Source organism: Tigriopus californicus, chromosome 3 (assembly GCF_007210705.1).
Source record: "Tigriopus californicus strain San Diego chromosome 3, Tcal_SD_v2.1, whole genome shotgun sequence".
In the NCBI taxonomy this organism is placed as follows: domain Eukaryota; kingdom Metazoa; phylum Arthropoda; class Copepoda; order Harpacticoida; family Harpacticidae; genus Tigriopus; species Tigriopus californicus.
The window spans coordinates 2,112,830-2,125,973 of record NC_081442.1 but is presented as its reverse complement, the minus strand read 5'-3'; the positions used below and the strand labels follow the sequence as shown (position 1 = coordinate 2,125,973).

The 13,144-nt window shown below is 44.0% G+C and overlaps 2 protein-coding genes across 8 annotated transcripts in view; one reads left to right on the top strand and one right to left on the bottom strand.

The window, feature by feature from the left end:
• The window catches only part of LOC131878582 (uncharacterized), a 50,237-nt gene that overhangs the window by 17,139 nt on the left and 19,954 nt on the right, over window positions 1–13,144 (bottom strand). For 3 of the 7 annotated variants that reach the window (XR_009373046.1, XM_059224607.1, XM_059224608.1), the window contains exons 1-2: window positions 9,880–10,430; window positions 843–1,118 (exon numbers count right to left, since the gene is read on the bottom strand). Coding sequence is in view for 6 of the 7 variants with exons in the window: in XM_059224607.1 (XP_059080590.1) it covers window positions 843–1,118; window positions 9,880–10,412 (809 nt within the window). In the remaining variant the exon portion in view is untranslated. Of the gene's footprint in view, window positions 1–842; window positions 1,119–1,223; window positions 1,496–6,651; window positions 6,836–9,879; window positions 10,431–13,144 lie in introns of those variants that run through there. The other 4 variants (XM_059224613.1, XM_059224611.1, XM_059224609.1 and 1 more) reach the window with 4 other exon arrangements.
• On the top strand, window positions 2,942–5,101 carry LOC131878585 (uncharacterized). The gene is made up of 2 exons (XM_059224614.1): window positions 2,942–3,558; window positions 4,146–5,101. The coding sequence occupies exons 1-2, from the start codon at window positions 3,094–3,096 to the stop codon at window positions 5,049–5,051; spliced, it is 1,371 nt and encodes a 456-aa protein (XP_059080597.1). The 5' UTR covers window positions 2,942–3,093; the 3' UTR covers window positions 5,052–5,101.

Below are 13,144 nucleotides of genomic sequence, written 5' to 3'. Positions count from 1 at the left end.
TGCCAAATTGGCAGTCATTCTTGCGATTTCTTCCATCCTTTTCGTTGAATCAAAGGCCCTCAGCCGCTCAGCGTGGTCCAGTTCGGACAAGCGATAAATCCCCGTTGTCTCGCGTGTGTTTGGCGCTCAATTTATGGAATTAGGTCAGTTGTTAGCCTTTCGTTGGTTCGACGACCATTGAAGGAGGGCGCCGTGCTGTTTATCAGAAGTCATTTTTCTTGCTAAATGATCACGAACCTGTCTTCCACGTCCAAAGACTCGTGCAGCATCCGTATCCCCCCTCTGTCTGAACTAACTGAGCCGAACCCTATCACATCTATTCAGTTTACCAACCCAAAGACAAAAACCGCTGAAGGTTGGTTAGTGAGAACCACCTCGAACTAACAAGTGAGTGACGAAAGTGAAACTGTAGATTTGGTGCGACAAAACGGTGAGGATAGCGATGCTCCTCTTGCATGATGTGGCTTGGGAAAACATGGCATTGGACATGCTAAATACGTGCATGAGCTTATGCTTTTCTCTCTTTTCAAGCAACTTGAGTCAAAACAATTTCATGGCCATTAAGCCAGATCAAAGCACCAAAAACCCTGGCTGGCCCGGAGTAGGAAGTCAACCATTATTATTTATTTTCCTCCAAGCCAAGCTGTTTGTAAAGGGAAGGAGGGCTTGGCTTGATATTTGATACTAGGTTCTAGTCGTTCTAGTGCATCGGTCTCATTGCCAAGATTCTTCAAAGAGACCCCTAAATGTGTCTTCGATCAATCATACCCACTTGAGTACCCAAAGGTCAACACAAAGGCGAAAAAGGAGAAAGTCTTGGGTGGTGCATGGATCGCTCTTACCTCGAATTCAAAAGGGTTCCTCCGGATGTGCTGGCTGATAATCCCGACGAATCCGGGGAGACCCCCGGGAAATGACTAGATCCCGAGCTCCGATCGGGCGAAAAGTGATCCGGATGTCGGATAGGGGGATGGTTGGGATGATGATGAAGATGCCGAGGGGGCAGGGTGGAATTGTTCATAGTGAGAGATCCAGAATGAGGCAGGGTCTGGGTACTTTGGGATGGGACCCCCAAATTGTTGGGCCGTGGTGGTCCTTGACCACCATGGTGTGAGTTACTGGAAGCAAAAGGAAGAGCATACTGTCAATTCTGCAAGTCTGTTCACATCTCTGAAATGAGAGCGATCACGCTTAAAATTTGTCAAACGTCAATTCAAGAGAACCTTGGTGGATAAGGTGTACGTGTCATTTAACGCCGGTCCAAATCTCAGTGAGGAAAACCAGATGCGACTACTATGTAGAAAGAACACTATTTCCAACTTCCACCGTATTGGCAAGTGTGGCCTCATTGGGAAGTGATGTTTGGTGTTGTTTTCTGAGAAAAAGACAACGGTTTGGCCAAAACTTCACTCGTCGAGTCAACACCGAAACTGTTTCGCCAATTTAACACCACGTTCTTCTTGGTAAGCCTCAAAATAAAGAGACTCTTTTTCCCTTTAGAGAGACAAGAAGCCCAGAAATAGGGGAGTACGAATTGGATTACATTCGATGATTTTGGGCGAGAAGATAAGCCTTACGAACTAAGAAATAACCGCCTGGGTGCCGGTTTATCTTTCTTTTGGCTATCTATCTATGAATATAGATCTTTTTTATGTAGATATGTGTGCATATTAGCTGGAGAAGTCCTTGAACAAATAATGGAGTGTTAGAAACAGATTTGTTGAGTTCAACTCTAAAGCGAGTAGGCCTTTAATTGTTTGGATAATTCTGTGACTAAAACAAAAGAGAGGCTTCAATTTGGGAAGGATCGAGCTTGAAATCTGTTGTAGCGTACGTGAACTGATTGGAAACAAAACAAACAGATCCGAATTTCTAAAAAGCGAAGATTAGCAAAGGCTAATTGGAAATCATGACTGGGAAAGAAAAATCAGGGGCGCATTATTTCGCCACAGATTTCCCCCAATTATTTTTTCGCATGCCAACCTTGGCCATTTCATTTCGGGAAATTTAGCACGCACACTCGATTAATCAGTCAATCACTTGGATTCGTTTTTCTTCCTTGAACAAAGTCCTTGTTTAATCATTGTGAAATTGAAATCATGCCAACCAAGAAATAAGACAAATGTCACCATTACATGGGCGAAATATGCATCCCACTTTTTTTCGAGAGACTTCTAAATAGCCATCCGAAATGCACCTCAGGTCTCCTCACGAGATGAGTATCAGATAATTGGAATAAGACGAATTGAACTGACTATTGTTGGTGCTGTTGTTGTTACTCCCGAGATAAAGCTACCTCTATTACTTCTGTCTGTTACTATTACTCCTAACAACTCTATGAATCATCGTGAATGTAATGCACACTGCAAAGCGTGGAAGTTGAATAGTTAACCAAATGTCATCTTCACTTTTCTTGCGAACCGATGAAACAATGAAATACATGAAATATGCAACGTATCTTGAGAGTCAGTCGATTTTTTGAATGTGTGTCATCATCATCAGCGGTTGCCATTCCAACTCCTGTAAGAGGACTGCTACATTAGTACGTACAGTAGGTACTAGCACTGTATCTTGTTCCTCACAGCAAACAGAGTTCAGGATTGGCCCTTGAAACCGCGATTTGTTTGCTCAAGAAGGACCTATTACATTCTCCGATCATTCACCACCAGACATGTCAAACGCTTCAACGGCTGCTTCAACACATGTTTCCAGTACAAACACTTACACTGCTTCCTCCTTTACGTATACCTGGTTGAATCCCAAAACAGACGTTCATCATATAAAATTTTAATGACTTTTCTCTACCCCACATTCGATCAGCACGACTTGTCACGATCGGATTGAAAATTGATGCTTTTTGTGTCTCTACTAATGTGAATGAAAAATGATCATGCCGATTGAGATAAGAAAATGGAGGATATAAAGGTCTGTCGGGGTTAGGTGACATTCACAGATAGAAGCTGTGAAACGCAAGAGGATTGACACACTAGCTTAATGTTTACAGAAAGTCAGGCCCCAAATTATCTCTGCTCATCCTTCGTCCTCCGGCTGTAATCATTGATTGCCCCTGAGTGCGATTATCAGTAGCGCCTCATGTGTCTCCCTGGAAGTGAAGATTTTACAAGCATGGAACTCAAGGCTTCCGCCGTCCAAGAGTGGTTGGAGCAAGATGGAACAACCAAGCGGGATTTGGCACCCACCAAATCCCTGCCTTCCACCATCTTTATGAAGGGCCGAATCCCCAGTCATCTTCCTGGTCCGGAATTGAATAGTGAATCAGACTCGGACGACAACCTCAAGCTCCGACTCGAGAAGATGATTTTTGCTCCGCGGGTTTTGCGAAAGACCGGATCCGTGCCAACGTATTTGGAGCAATTGAGCTATGACGCTGATGAAAGTGATTTCGTTGATGACAATCCGGACGAAGAACATCATGGCCTGATGATGAAGCCATTATCATCTTTGTCGTCATCATCCAAGACAAACCGGGTGGAAAAAGCCGCAGGAAATCACCCGGGGAGTGGTGAAGGCGCGCTCTACAGTGTGGTGGATTATCCGGTAAGTCATCTATCTCCCTTCAATTATGATCATTATTAGGGCTTTTATCATGGCTGCGCCTTTTGGCCAGAATCGGGATGGACTGTTCCGATGAAAGTCGAAAGGCATTATTGATGTCAGTTCACAAAGAGACTTGAACTTCCTGTCGTGATCAAAATCTCTCTCCTATACACGGGCCACGATGTCATGGACTGAATCATAAAGAGAGAGATCGTCGTCTTTTTTGCTCTTTTTGAGCATGTGAGGAAGAACACTTTTGTGTGGAGCGAGTCTCGAAATATCTTTCCTCAAAATGACACGGGAAAGGTGGTGGATAATTAACTTTGCTCACGAATTTGCATCTCTTTAGCAGAGGAACTCAATACTCATATTTCAAGGGGCCAGCCAGCTCCACCCAAAACGAAATAGAACACATGCAAATGAAATATCTTTGGAGCCAGTTGATAGGCCATGAAACATTGGATACAATCGCTCTAGTAGCGATATCGAGGGGGCGGAATGAATAGACACTCCTCATCTCCAATGTTTTCTCTATCTTTTTTCATGCTCACTCTCACATCCCGAAACCGCAAAAACCCGATGAACAGATTCCCACAACACGAAAGAGGAGCAAAAAGATGTCCACAACGAGTTCAGTTCATTCCACAGGGTCTAGTTGGTCATTGGATAACCCCTTCATCAATCTCATGTCCGAGGCGCGTATTAGAAAGATCTCCGCCGACAGGATCTCCAACTTCAGTACCATCGAGGCCAACCAGTTCCAATTCCGGAAGGTGTCCGAGTCGCCGAGCCAAAAGTCCGTCCCGGAAGAGATCGAAATGATTGCCATTCTCGACAGCCATTCCGACCCACAAGGCAGTAGTACCCGGAGGAGTCAGCAGTACCCCAACATCATGAGCTCCCGTGCCAGATCCAAGAACAGACTCCACACGAGAATGAGTGGAAACCGTCAGGGCATCATTAGGAACCAACAAGCCAAGACCGCCCAAGGCAGTTGGGTCTTTGAGAACTATCAACAACAAATCTATGAGCGGACTCACAAACCTTGGAAGCAAAGCCACCAGGATCAAAACTCAAATGACCAAGGCAGTGCTATCCCAACCAAGAAGGTGCCCATTCAGACCACCCGGTTACGATCCGTTGATGAGAACCTATTTCTGCCAAACAAGCCTTTCAACCGAAGAAGGAGCTCAGCCCAAGTGGGCAGCAAGGCCAGATCCCGCAATCCATCCCGAAGTCCGGAATCATCCGATAGAGCTCACTCGCAACCTCGACCTTTCGGAAGCGGTCCAAGTGGTGATGAGGAATTGACCCATTTTCGCCGCCACACGAGGACCAGATCGACTTGGGCCCCTGGGAACAAACCTGGAGCAATTGCCGATTCAAATGAACCCTCCATGACCCGAGATGACGAACAGGGGAACATCGGCAAACGAACTACTATCAAGAAATCATTTCAAAGAATAGGGAAAATATTTGGGCAGAGAAAATGATGTAGGCCATGATTGATAAATGCGATCAATACAACTCAAGTTAATTTGTACGTGGATCCCTCCAACATGTATGCGTGCGTGCACTAGTGTGAGAAACCATCAGTCATTCAGGTCAGGTTCCAAATGGTTGAACCATTACTAAGCTACAATCCATGATGATTTGCTATTGTGCTGGGATTTAAATTTAGTGTCTTTGGAACACGCAGTAAAACGAAAAGACACAGGTTGGAAGGATTAGCAGCGGATGAAAGATTCAAACCCTCGGAGAGAGAGCGATACACACAAAGGCGGTCATATACTTTTTTGTCAAACGAGTTGGGGATCGGCAAAGCATGGGGATACAAAAAGAGCTTGGGGCCTCTCTGGAAGGAACCCGCTACATTATTAAATGCAGATTTGTCAACCCAGGCCGGTCATTACACCATTTGTCAACAACGTGCATCTTCCTGACAGATGACAGGAGATCTAACGTTGCATTCGACGAACTGAATAATCCAAGTCACTCTTGAGATAAACCAGCTCTTGTAGCAAGCAAAAACCCTTTATTTGTTACTGTTGTGGCTTTTTTCGAATCCCAACCAACACACACATGCAAGGCTAAAATGTCACAGGGCATTTGTTGTGATGTCTGAGCTTTGCACTTTTTTTATGGATGAGCCATATTTGGAGGCAGATTTGTGGCGTGACCTACGGTTGTGCTGTCAGTTCCGCGCAAAGCCTCTTTCCCACATGTCAAAGGTTAGTTGTCAATGTATTTATACGTTAATAGTAGATGAGCTCGCGAAAAGAGGTCGCCCAGGTCACATTCCATTTGATCCGCCGCATCCACTGATCTTACACTATCCAACTACTGTTACTTCACATCAACGAAGATGAAAGAAGATCCTTCAAGTTTATAACCTCCATCCACACAAATTGGTCGCAGCCGAATCGCCAAAGAATGAATCGAATTCCTCAAGGCTGTTAAAAACAGACCCGGAATGATGGAAAGACGGCCCTCGCCATGATCTCCATCCGCTAACGGGGTACTGCTCGCCTCTTGACGAGAAAAATTTGCATTGCAGATCTCTCTGAATCTATAGCGAACATACGAGCCTCATTCTCAGACCACATATCGTACCTGGTTACCTTTCACAACGAACGTAGTACTACGACCAGTGTACGTTTAGGTACCGTACTGATGACCAGAGGCAATTGCAAATTCCTGACACCCAAGCACAAAAGCTCGAATAAGCGAGTTTCGTCGAGTTGGTCTTCAAAGAGATCCATATCGACGACAAATGAGTATTGGCAGCTAATAAAAATGGACATGATGGTTCATGACGGATCTTGTTGGCCTTTCAAAAACATACACTCCTCATGAACCTAATGGCAGGGTTCGCCTCGAGCCACATCACATTTTTACGGTGCACATTTCCTCTGTGACAACAATTGTTGCACGCCAACAACAATGGAGTGAGCTTCTCAAAACAAACCAACCAGAGATTTGCCCCCAAGGAACTATCCTCACTTGAGTGGAAGTGTTGAATTTCCGTTCCATCGCAAGCAATGTGACAAGGCTATCATTGAAAAGACCAACAATCCGAAAATGCCTCCTTACCTTTCCTTCTGACATGGCTCAAAACGTCACTGGGGCGATCTCACTAGCACGTCAATCGGTTTGAGCCGACACTTCATTTCAATTCTGGACAATGCTCATCATGTTGATTTGTGCACCACAATATTCTTGTTTCTATTCCACAACTTCTTCACATGGTCACTAGCTGAGTATATAGTTGTGAAGGAACTTTTTCACCTTCTAGTGTACTCACTCACACACTCACATCATATCTCAACAGGTGAACACCGACTGAAGTGACAGCAGCCACGCCAAACGAGAAGCCTAAGAAGCCAAACGAACGAACGAACGATCGAGCGAACGAGAACGTGGATGGAGGTGCAGAGAGTGAACACGGCGGAGAAGGAGGAGAGGTTTGGCTTGTTTCTCTGGCTCTCAAGTGCCCATCTATCCACTTTTAGACGACGGAGATGGCAGGCTTGAAGACGCAATGATTCCTTGCCGGTGTCTTGGTCCAGCTGCACCTGAGTGGTTCAAGTGCTACGCTAGCCCCAACAGGGCCTTTCGAACTCGGCGAGAGGTGACTACGTACTACGTACGGTAGATGATGGCAATGATGATGAGTAGGCCTATGGCCCTCTTTCTGTGTGTCTATCTATCTATCTCCCCTCAAGCATCCCGAGGGTTAATGGTTAATGGACCAACAATATACGTTAAGGCAAAAATGCCCACTGTTGTTACTCCATTAGACTCGGGAGAAGTAGGCGGGACCGAGAGGGATCAGAGGGATGGGGGGAGTGCCCAGACCCTCCGAGAGAGTGTGAGAAATTCTTGTGGAGAAACCGGCCAGTCTGGATGGGATGGGAGATTCAGGTTCTCCACCAAGTACCAACCCTTCTGTAACCTGGCTTATCTCAATGACAATCTTGAGCTGAGCTGGCAGAAAAATGACATTGGCTTTTGAGGGGAGGGTGGCTTCGGAAGAAAAAGACCATATTGGATATTTGAGAGAAGTCTCTTGTGTCGTCGTTTGGTATCAAAATTTTCCTGGAGGGCTCGGAATTGACTTCTAGCCTTCTCTCATATAGGTTGTGGGAAAATTAAATGCTGTTGCATCTCAACAAAAGTGACCCGGGAATATTTGGTTTGAAATATGTAATCAGACAATTATTTCATGCAGTTCCCCTTCCTTTTTCGCCTCAAGGTGGAATTTGTTTCCCCGGGACATCTTTCCGAAATTGTTACAATCGCTTTTAAGATCAAAAAGACGTTCTTTGGAGGGTCAATGAATATGGTTTGGCCCCAATTTGAACAAGTTCCAAGACAATTTTTGTGAGTCATCGATCGAGCTTGTCTAATGGGGCACAAATATCTTTTTTTTTGTGGGGGGGGGGTTAAGACAAAAGTTACATTTTCAGTGGCAAAATCGACACAGATACAAAAATTGGAAAGATATCAAATGAGTTATCAACAGGAACAGTCAGTGTGAAACATCTGAACGAAACCCCGTGCTTTAAGATTGATCAAAAAACGAAGAAACACAAAACAAATCCAAAAATTGAAGTACGGCTCTTAATTAATGTGGTGAACCTTTCTTTAATACTCATCTCCCTATTGATGTAATTTCCATTGTTTTATATTGCCTCATCGTTGGCCATGATCTATGAACTCTAAACGTACTCGAACGTTTCTTTTTTACCTTCGATCAAAATTCATTGCCTGGAGTTAATCACTCTAAGGCTCTTCATACCAGAATGATATCCCAAATCCTTCTCTCATCAAAGAGCATCCACATTAAAAATGAAACGAAATATGAACTTATTCCAACATTAAGTCGAACGTCTTTAGCTTTATGAATGATCTCAAGTATCATAGTATCCTCTATTACAAGGATTAATCAAAGACATCGTTCTGCACCACAATATCCATTAAAATTGCCAGCCACTCAGATTACAAGATGGCGAGACCAAGTTCGACTCTTGATAGAAATGAATCAAAAAGTGACCACCACCACCAAGTGCCTGAAGATATATAATCCTCTACCATTCAGGTCGGCAGGTAGTGTTCGGCCATAGAACACAGAGTCGGACCTCCAGTAGATAGGGTGCAGCAACCCAGAGGAGATCGTTGATTTGATGCATGGGATCCCGGAGAAATCTTGATGGGCAGCAACGTTGGCGTTGAAATTGAGTTGGCCAAATTGGGAAGAGGATCGAGATGATAAGTCGGACAATATCATGCATATTTTATGCTTTTGATTGATAAGACACGCGGTGGGCCCCGTGTGGTAAACCGAAACCCCTGGCCATGATTCCGTTTCGAAAATGTCGAACAATCACTCCTCCCCACCAATTCTGACCCAGTTTTCATCGAATACAGATAATTACCACGTGGAAGACTGCACAGGAGGGTTTGTGAAGAATGGTCTTTCCTGATCTTCTTGCTGGGCTGTGAGTGGTTATGATAGTACTTATTCTTTTGAGCAAGTCGCCAAGTCTGCGCTACGCGCCTTTGGAGAGCCTCATCTTCATAAGCTCGCGCCTCTTCTGCGCCGTTCGTTTCATGCGTAGTAATTGAAACCGACTTTGATTACCCGGACTACTTGAATGTAGAGGCGAACGAGCAATAGCTGAGTAGCTGAGGGCTCATGAGAACCCAAGCCAAAAGGTTCTCACATATTTGTATCAATTTCAGCTACAGTTGCTTTCGTTCCTGTTTTACGCGACACCAAAATCTAGCGACACAGGATGTGAAAACGATTGCAATAAAAATAGCTTTTGGATTTATATAGGTAGCCCCGCAATAGCGTCAAAGAAAAACCTATATTCATCAATTCTATATTTATGATGCTCAAGAAGGGTGTCGTCGTCATGCAGTTATTAGTCTACATATGGAGCTAAATTATGAAGCGTTCAAACCTCATGAACTTGAATAGAAACTGCAGAAAAAGTTCTCAATTACATTTGATTACAATTCGATTGTGTAAGAGGGTTCCTCAAGAGTTTGTATATTTTCCCATTCTATGCTGCCACATAATGGGACGTGTGTGGCTTGTGAAATACTCACCCAGGTAAAATTTGACAAACCTGTGTTTTTCAACGGAAGATAACCTTCGCGGTTCACCCAACCTCTATTTCATTAAAAAAACCATTCTTACCTGTAAGACAACCCAGGAGAAAAAATTAGTTTAGATAACAAAGATAGCGATAGAAATGAGAGGTGTGCTCGAATTCAATGAAACAGGTGTAATTCATAAATGACATGGCTTACCTTCTCATCACAGAGGATGGCACATAGTCAAAGTACATTCGTTTCCGGTTTAAATGAGGTGATTTCCCCGTGGAGAAACTTTGATTTCGGCTTACAAACGTATTATTCCTGGACAAATGGTTCAACTTCTGCTCCTCAATCCGTCGAACAATAGCCCGGAGTTCACCATATTCACTATATTCCAGATTCCCATTACTCCCCTCCTTATACAAGCTGTTCCTGGAAGCGTGAACCTGGTTCTTCTTCATCCTCGTTTCATCCTCCCGGCTCAAGGGTGGAGGAGGCGGGGCCTCAAACCTGGGCGGTTGTCGCAGATCCATCGTCGAGGCACAGAGCGCCTCTCGGGAGGCGTACATTTCAAAATTCCCGCCTTGCATCACTTTCCGCCGCAAGGGCTCAGATTTTGGCGCCACCATCGCACTATGAAAACTGGATTTTCGCCGAGAAGGGTGAACGGACTTGGGTTTTCGAATGTCCGTTCCATTGATCTGGTTTTTGATTAACCGATAATTATCACTGGGTGGGGGATGCATTGTCACTTGACCAAGAGCTGGATGACCTTTGAGAGTGGGGAATGCTGAACATTTAACATTTGCTCTCAATGTTCGTAATTGGACACGATTGCTGTACGGGGACGATCAAGAGACCTTCACCCCAACGAGGTCAACTCATGACTGACTACAGCTCAAGCGAAGACCCCAGGGATTGGCTCATATTGCGCTATTCATATGGCTTCATTCTCACAAGAAGTCACTCTATGTATTGATAGTTTGCACAACCTAGGTCCCACTTTATCCAACGACGGTAGCGATTGCAAGGAAAAACGAGACCATTGAATCTCGTAAATCACCAATGTCCCGATAATTAGTAGCCCCTTGACAGGCTCTACATCATTCCAATGAACAAACTGAACGTCTCCTCCTCGATCCAGATCAGATAACAGCCTACCCGAGGCCCATGTACTCTGAATGAATGGTTAACAACTGGATCCAGGAGGAGTTTTAGTAACACTCTCTGTCTCAAGAGACATATCCTACTAGTTTGGGGGGAATTGAAGGACACAACATTATTCTGCTTTCGACAAAGGGACGATTTGACCAATCAAAAAATACGTTGAGCAATATCCTTCTTTTGATGGGTGAGCATTGATGAGAACTGCAAAAGGCTCGGAATTCAGTTCAAAGATTGGCCTCGAATGCATTTGGATATTTCAATTGAACCATCCTTGTTATGAGCAGTCCGTGGACAACTTGGATTTGAAAAGGGGAAGCAATTGCACAAAAGCAAATGCCAACAACCCCGTTAGGTTTTTCTTTTTTTTAATTTTTGGCCATTTCGTCTTGAATTGGTTTGTTCATCGATCACAAAAAACAGAGACTTAATTAGGTTTCAATTGGTTAAACAAAAATCTGATTATGACTAAAATTGACCAAGCAAAACAATCATTTTTACCTTGCTAAAACTATCACATCCTGATTTATGCCAAGTGCGCGATATTTTTCATGATATCCCTGAAAATGGCCAATGACAAAAGATTGAGCGTATTCATATGAAATGCCCATTCCCAAGCATGAATATGCAATTTCCTTATGAGTGAAAGTGGTTATGATGAGGGTCTCAAGCGAGAATGCGGATAGACTGAAGGCAAACTACTCATGTATACCAGATGACACTACAAACATTTAGCAACTCGGGCGAGCCATGATTTTCTTTTCTAATCCAGTCGTGCCAGACACCCCTTAAAAACGCAATCCTCCTTGATATAACCCATTTCCAGCCGACTTGGGCATCATCTGATGACTCAAAGCCGCCCCTATCATCAGAATTATTATCGTCAACTTGATACATAACCCCAATCAAGATGACGATTTCTTGAGCGTTCGAGCAATCAAAACTTGAACGGCTCATTTCCAGATTGAACGTGTGAAACGATAGATCTGACGTTGTCCAATGTTATAGATCGTTTCAGAGCCTAACCATGACAAATTCGAAACAGGTTCCTTTTTTCCTCTCTTTCTCTCTGCTCACGTCCAGAGATCTATGGCCAAAACGTGAAAAGGGCCAACACGTCGACACGAAATCATCCGCCAAATTTGGTCTCTCCTCACTTCCGTGCTCATGGCTATTTTTTCGAGGTTTGTTTGGTGAAGAAGAACGAATGTTTTGGAGGAGGAGTAGTCATTTCTCTACCTGATTCCGAGTTTGGTGACCATTCAATGGATATACGGCACCCTTGCCGTTGAAATCGAATCCATGGAGGAGTGATTGGGTAAATAGATGAAGGGGGAGGGGAGACGGGAAAAGGGGTGAAGATCACTGAGTGCAAAATAGGAAAGAGGCAAGAGAGATCTTCCAAACATTGGCAAACGTGTCAATCTGTTTGGGATCAGGTTTCGTTTGAGAACAAACACTACATGTCATGAATATTTGACGAAATGTTCCGAGTTTGAAATCGTGAGGCTTTTCATTACAGTCAACCGCGTCATGGAGGTCTCTCTAACTATTGAGGATCTTGAATGATATGGTTAATTGTCTTCTCCATTAGGTTTGAACGAAATCGAGGAGTAGGTAAGTACACATTCCCCCTTCATAACACAAAGACATTATTGCATACATACACGAGTACTGGATGGATAAGCAATCAAGGATCTGTCAAACCAAGTCCGGTTCTTTGTTCCTGGCTTTTTTTCCATTGGTAATGTCAGTGGAAAGTGGGTTTTAAGGAATGGCCCTAGAAATCCGATTCTAGAGCAAGGTTCGTCTTCCTGTCAATAAAATCATCAAGATTTGGGGGAAGAGGGATAAGTCATTGTTCTTCCTTTGTTGTCTCGATTCTAGAGCTCGGAAGGCAATCTTTTCTGTTCATTTTGGAGCAATTAACAAACAATTACAAATCTTCTTTCCTCATCCACTATCTGTTTGGCTTTGTTCGTTAAATTGAAACAACTCCGAGGTTTGATGTCGAAGTAAGGGGGACAGGGCGAGAATCTCGAAAGTACGCCAGATATTCAAGGTATTTCCAGTATTTTGCGCCATAATCATGGCTCCATCAAATCACGATCATCGCAGGCATCCAAGCTTTGCTTTGGATTTTCTCCCGACTCATCTTGACATTTTTGTCTCTCCCTCCAAACTCGAAATGTTGGGATGATGACAATTCGAAAATCTTTTCGCTCGCTCTTGCTACAAAGAGCCCTTCAGGACTGCTAAACGTGAGCAGAAGATCCCTTTGAGGGTCGAATCCTTGGACTGATCAAGAAGTCCA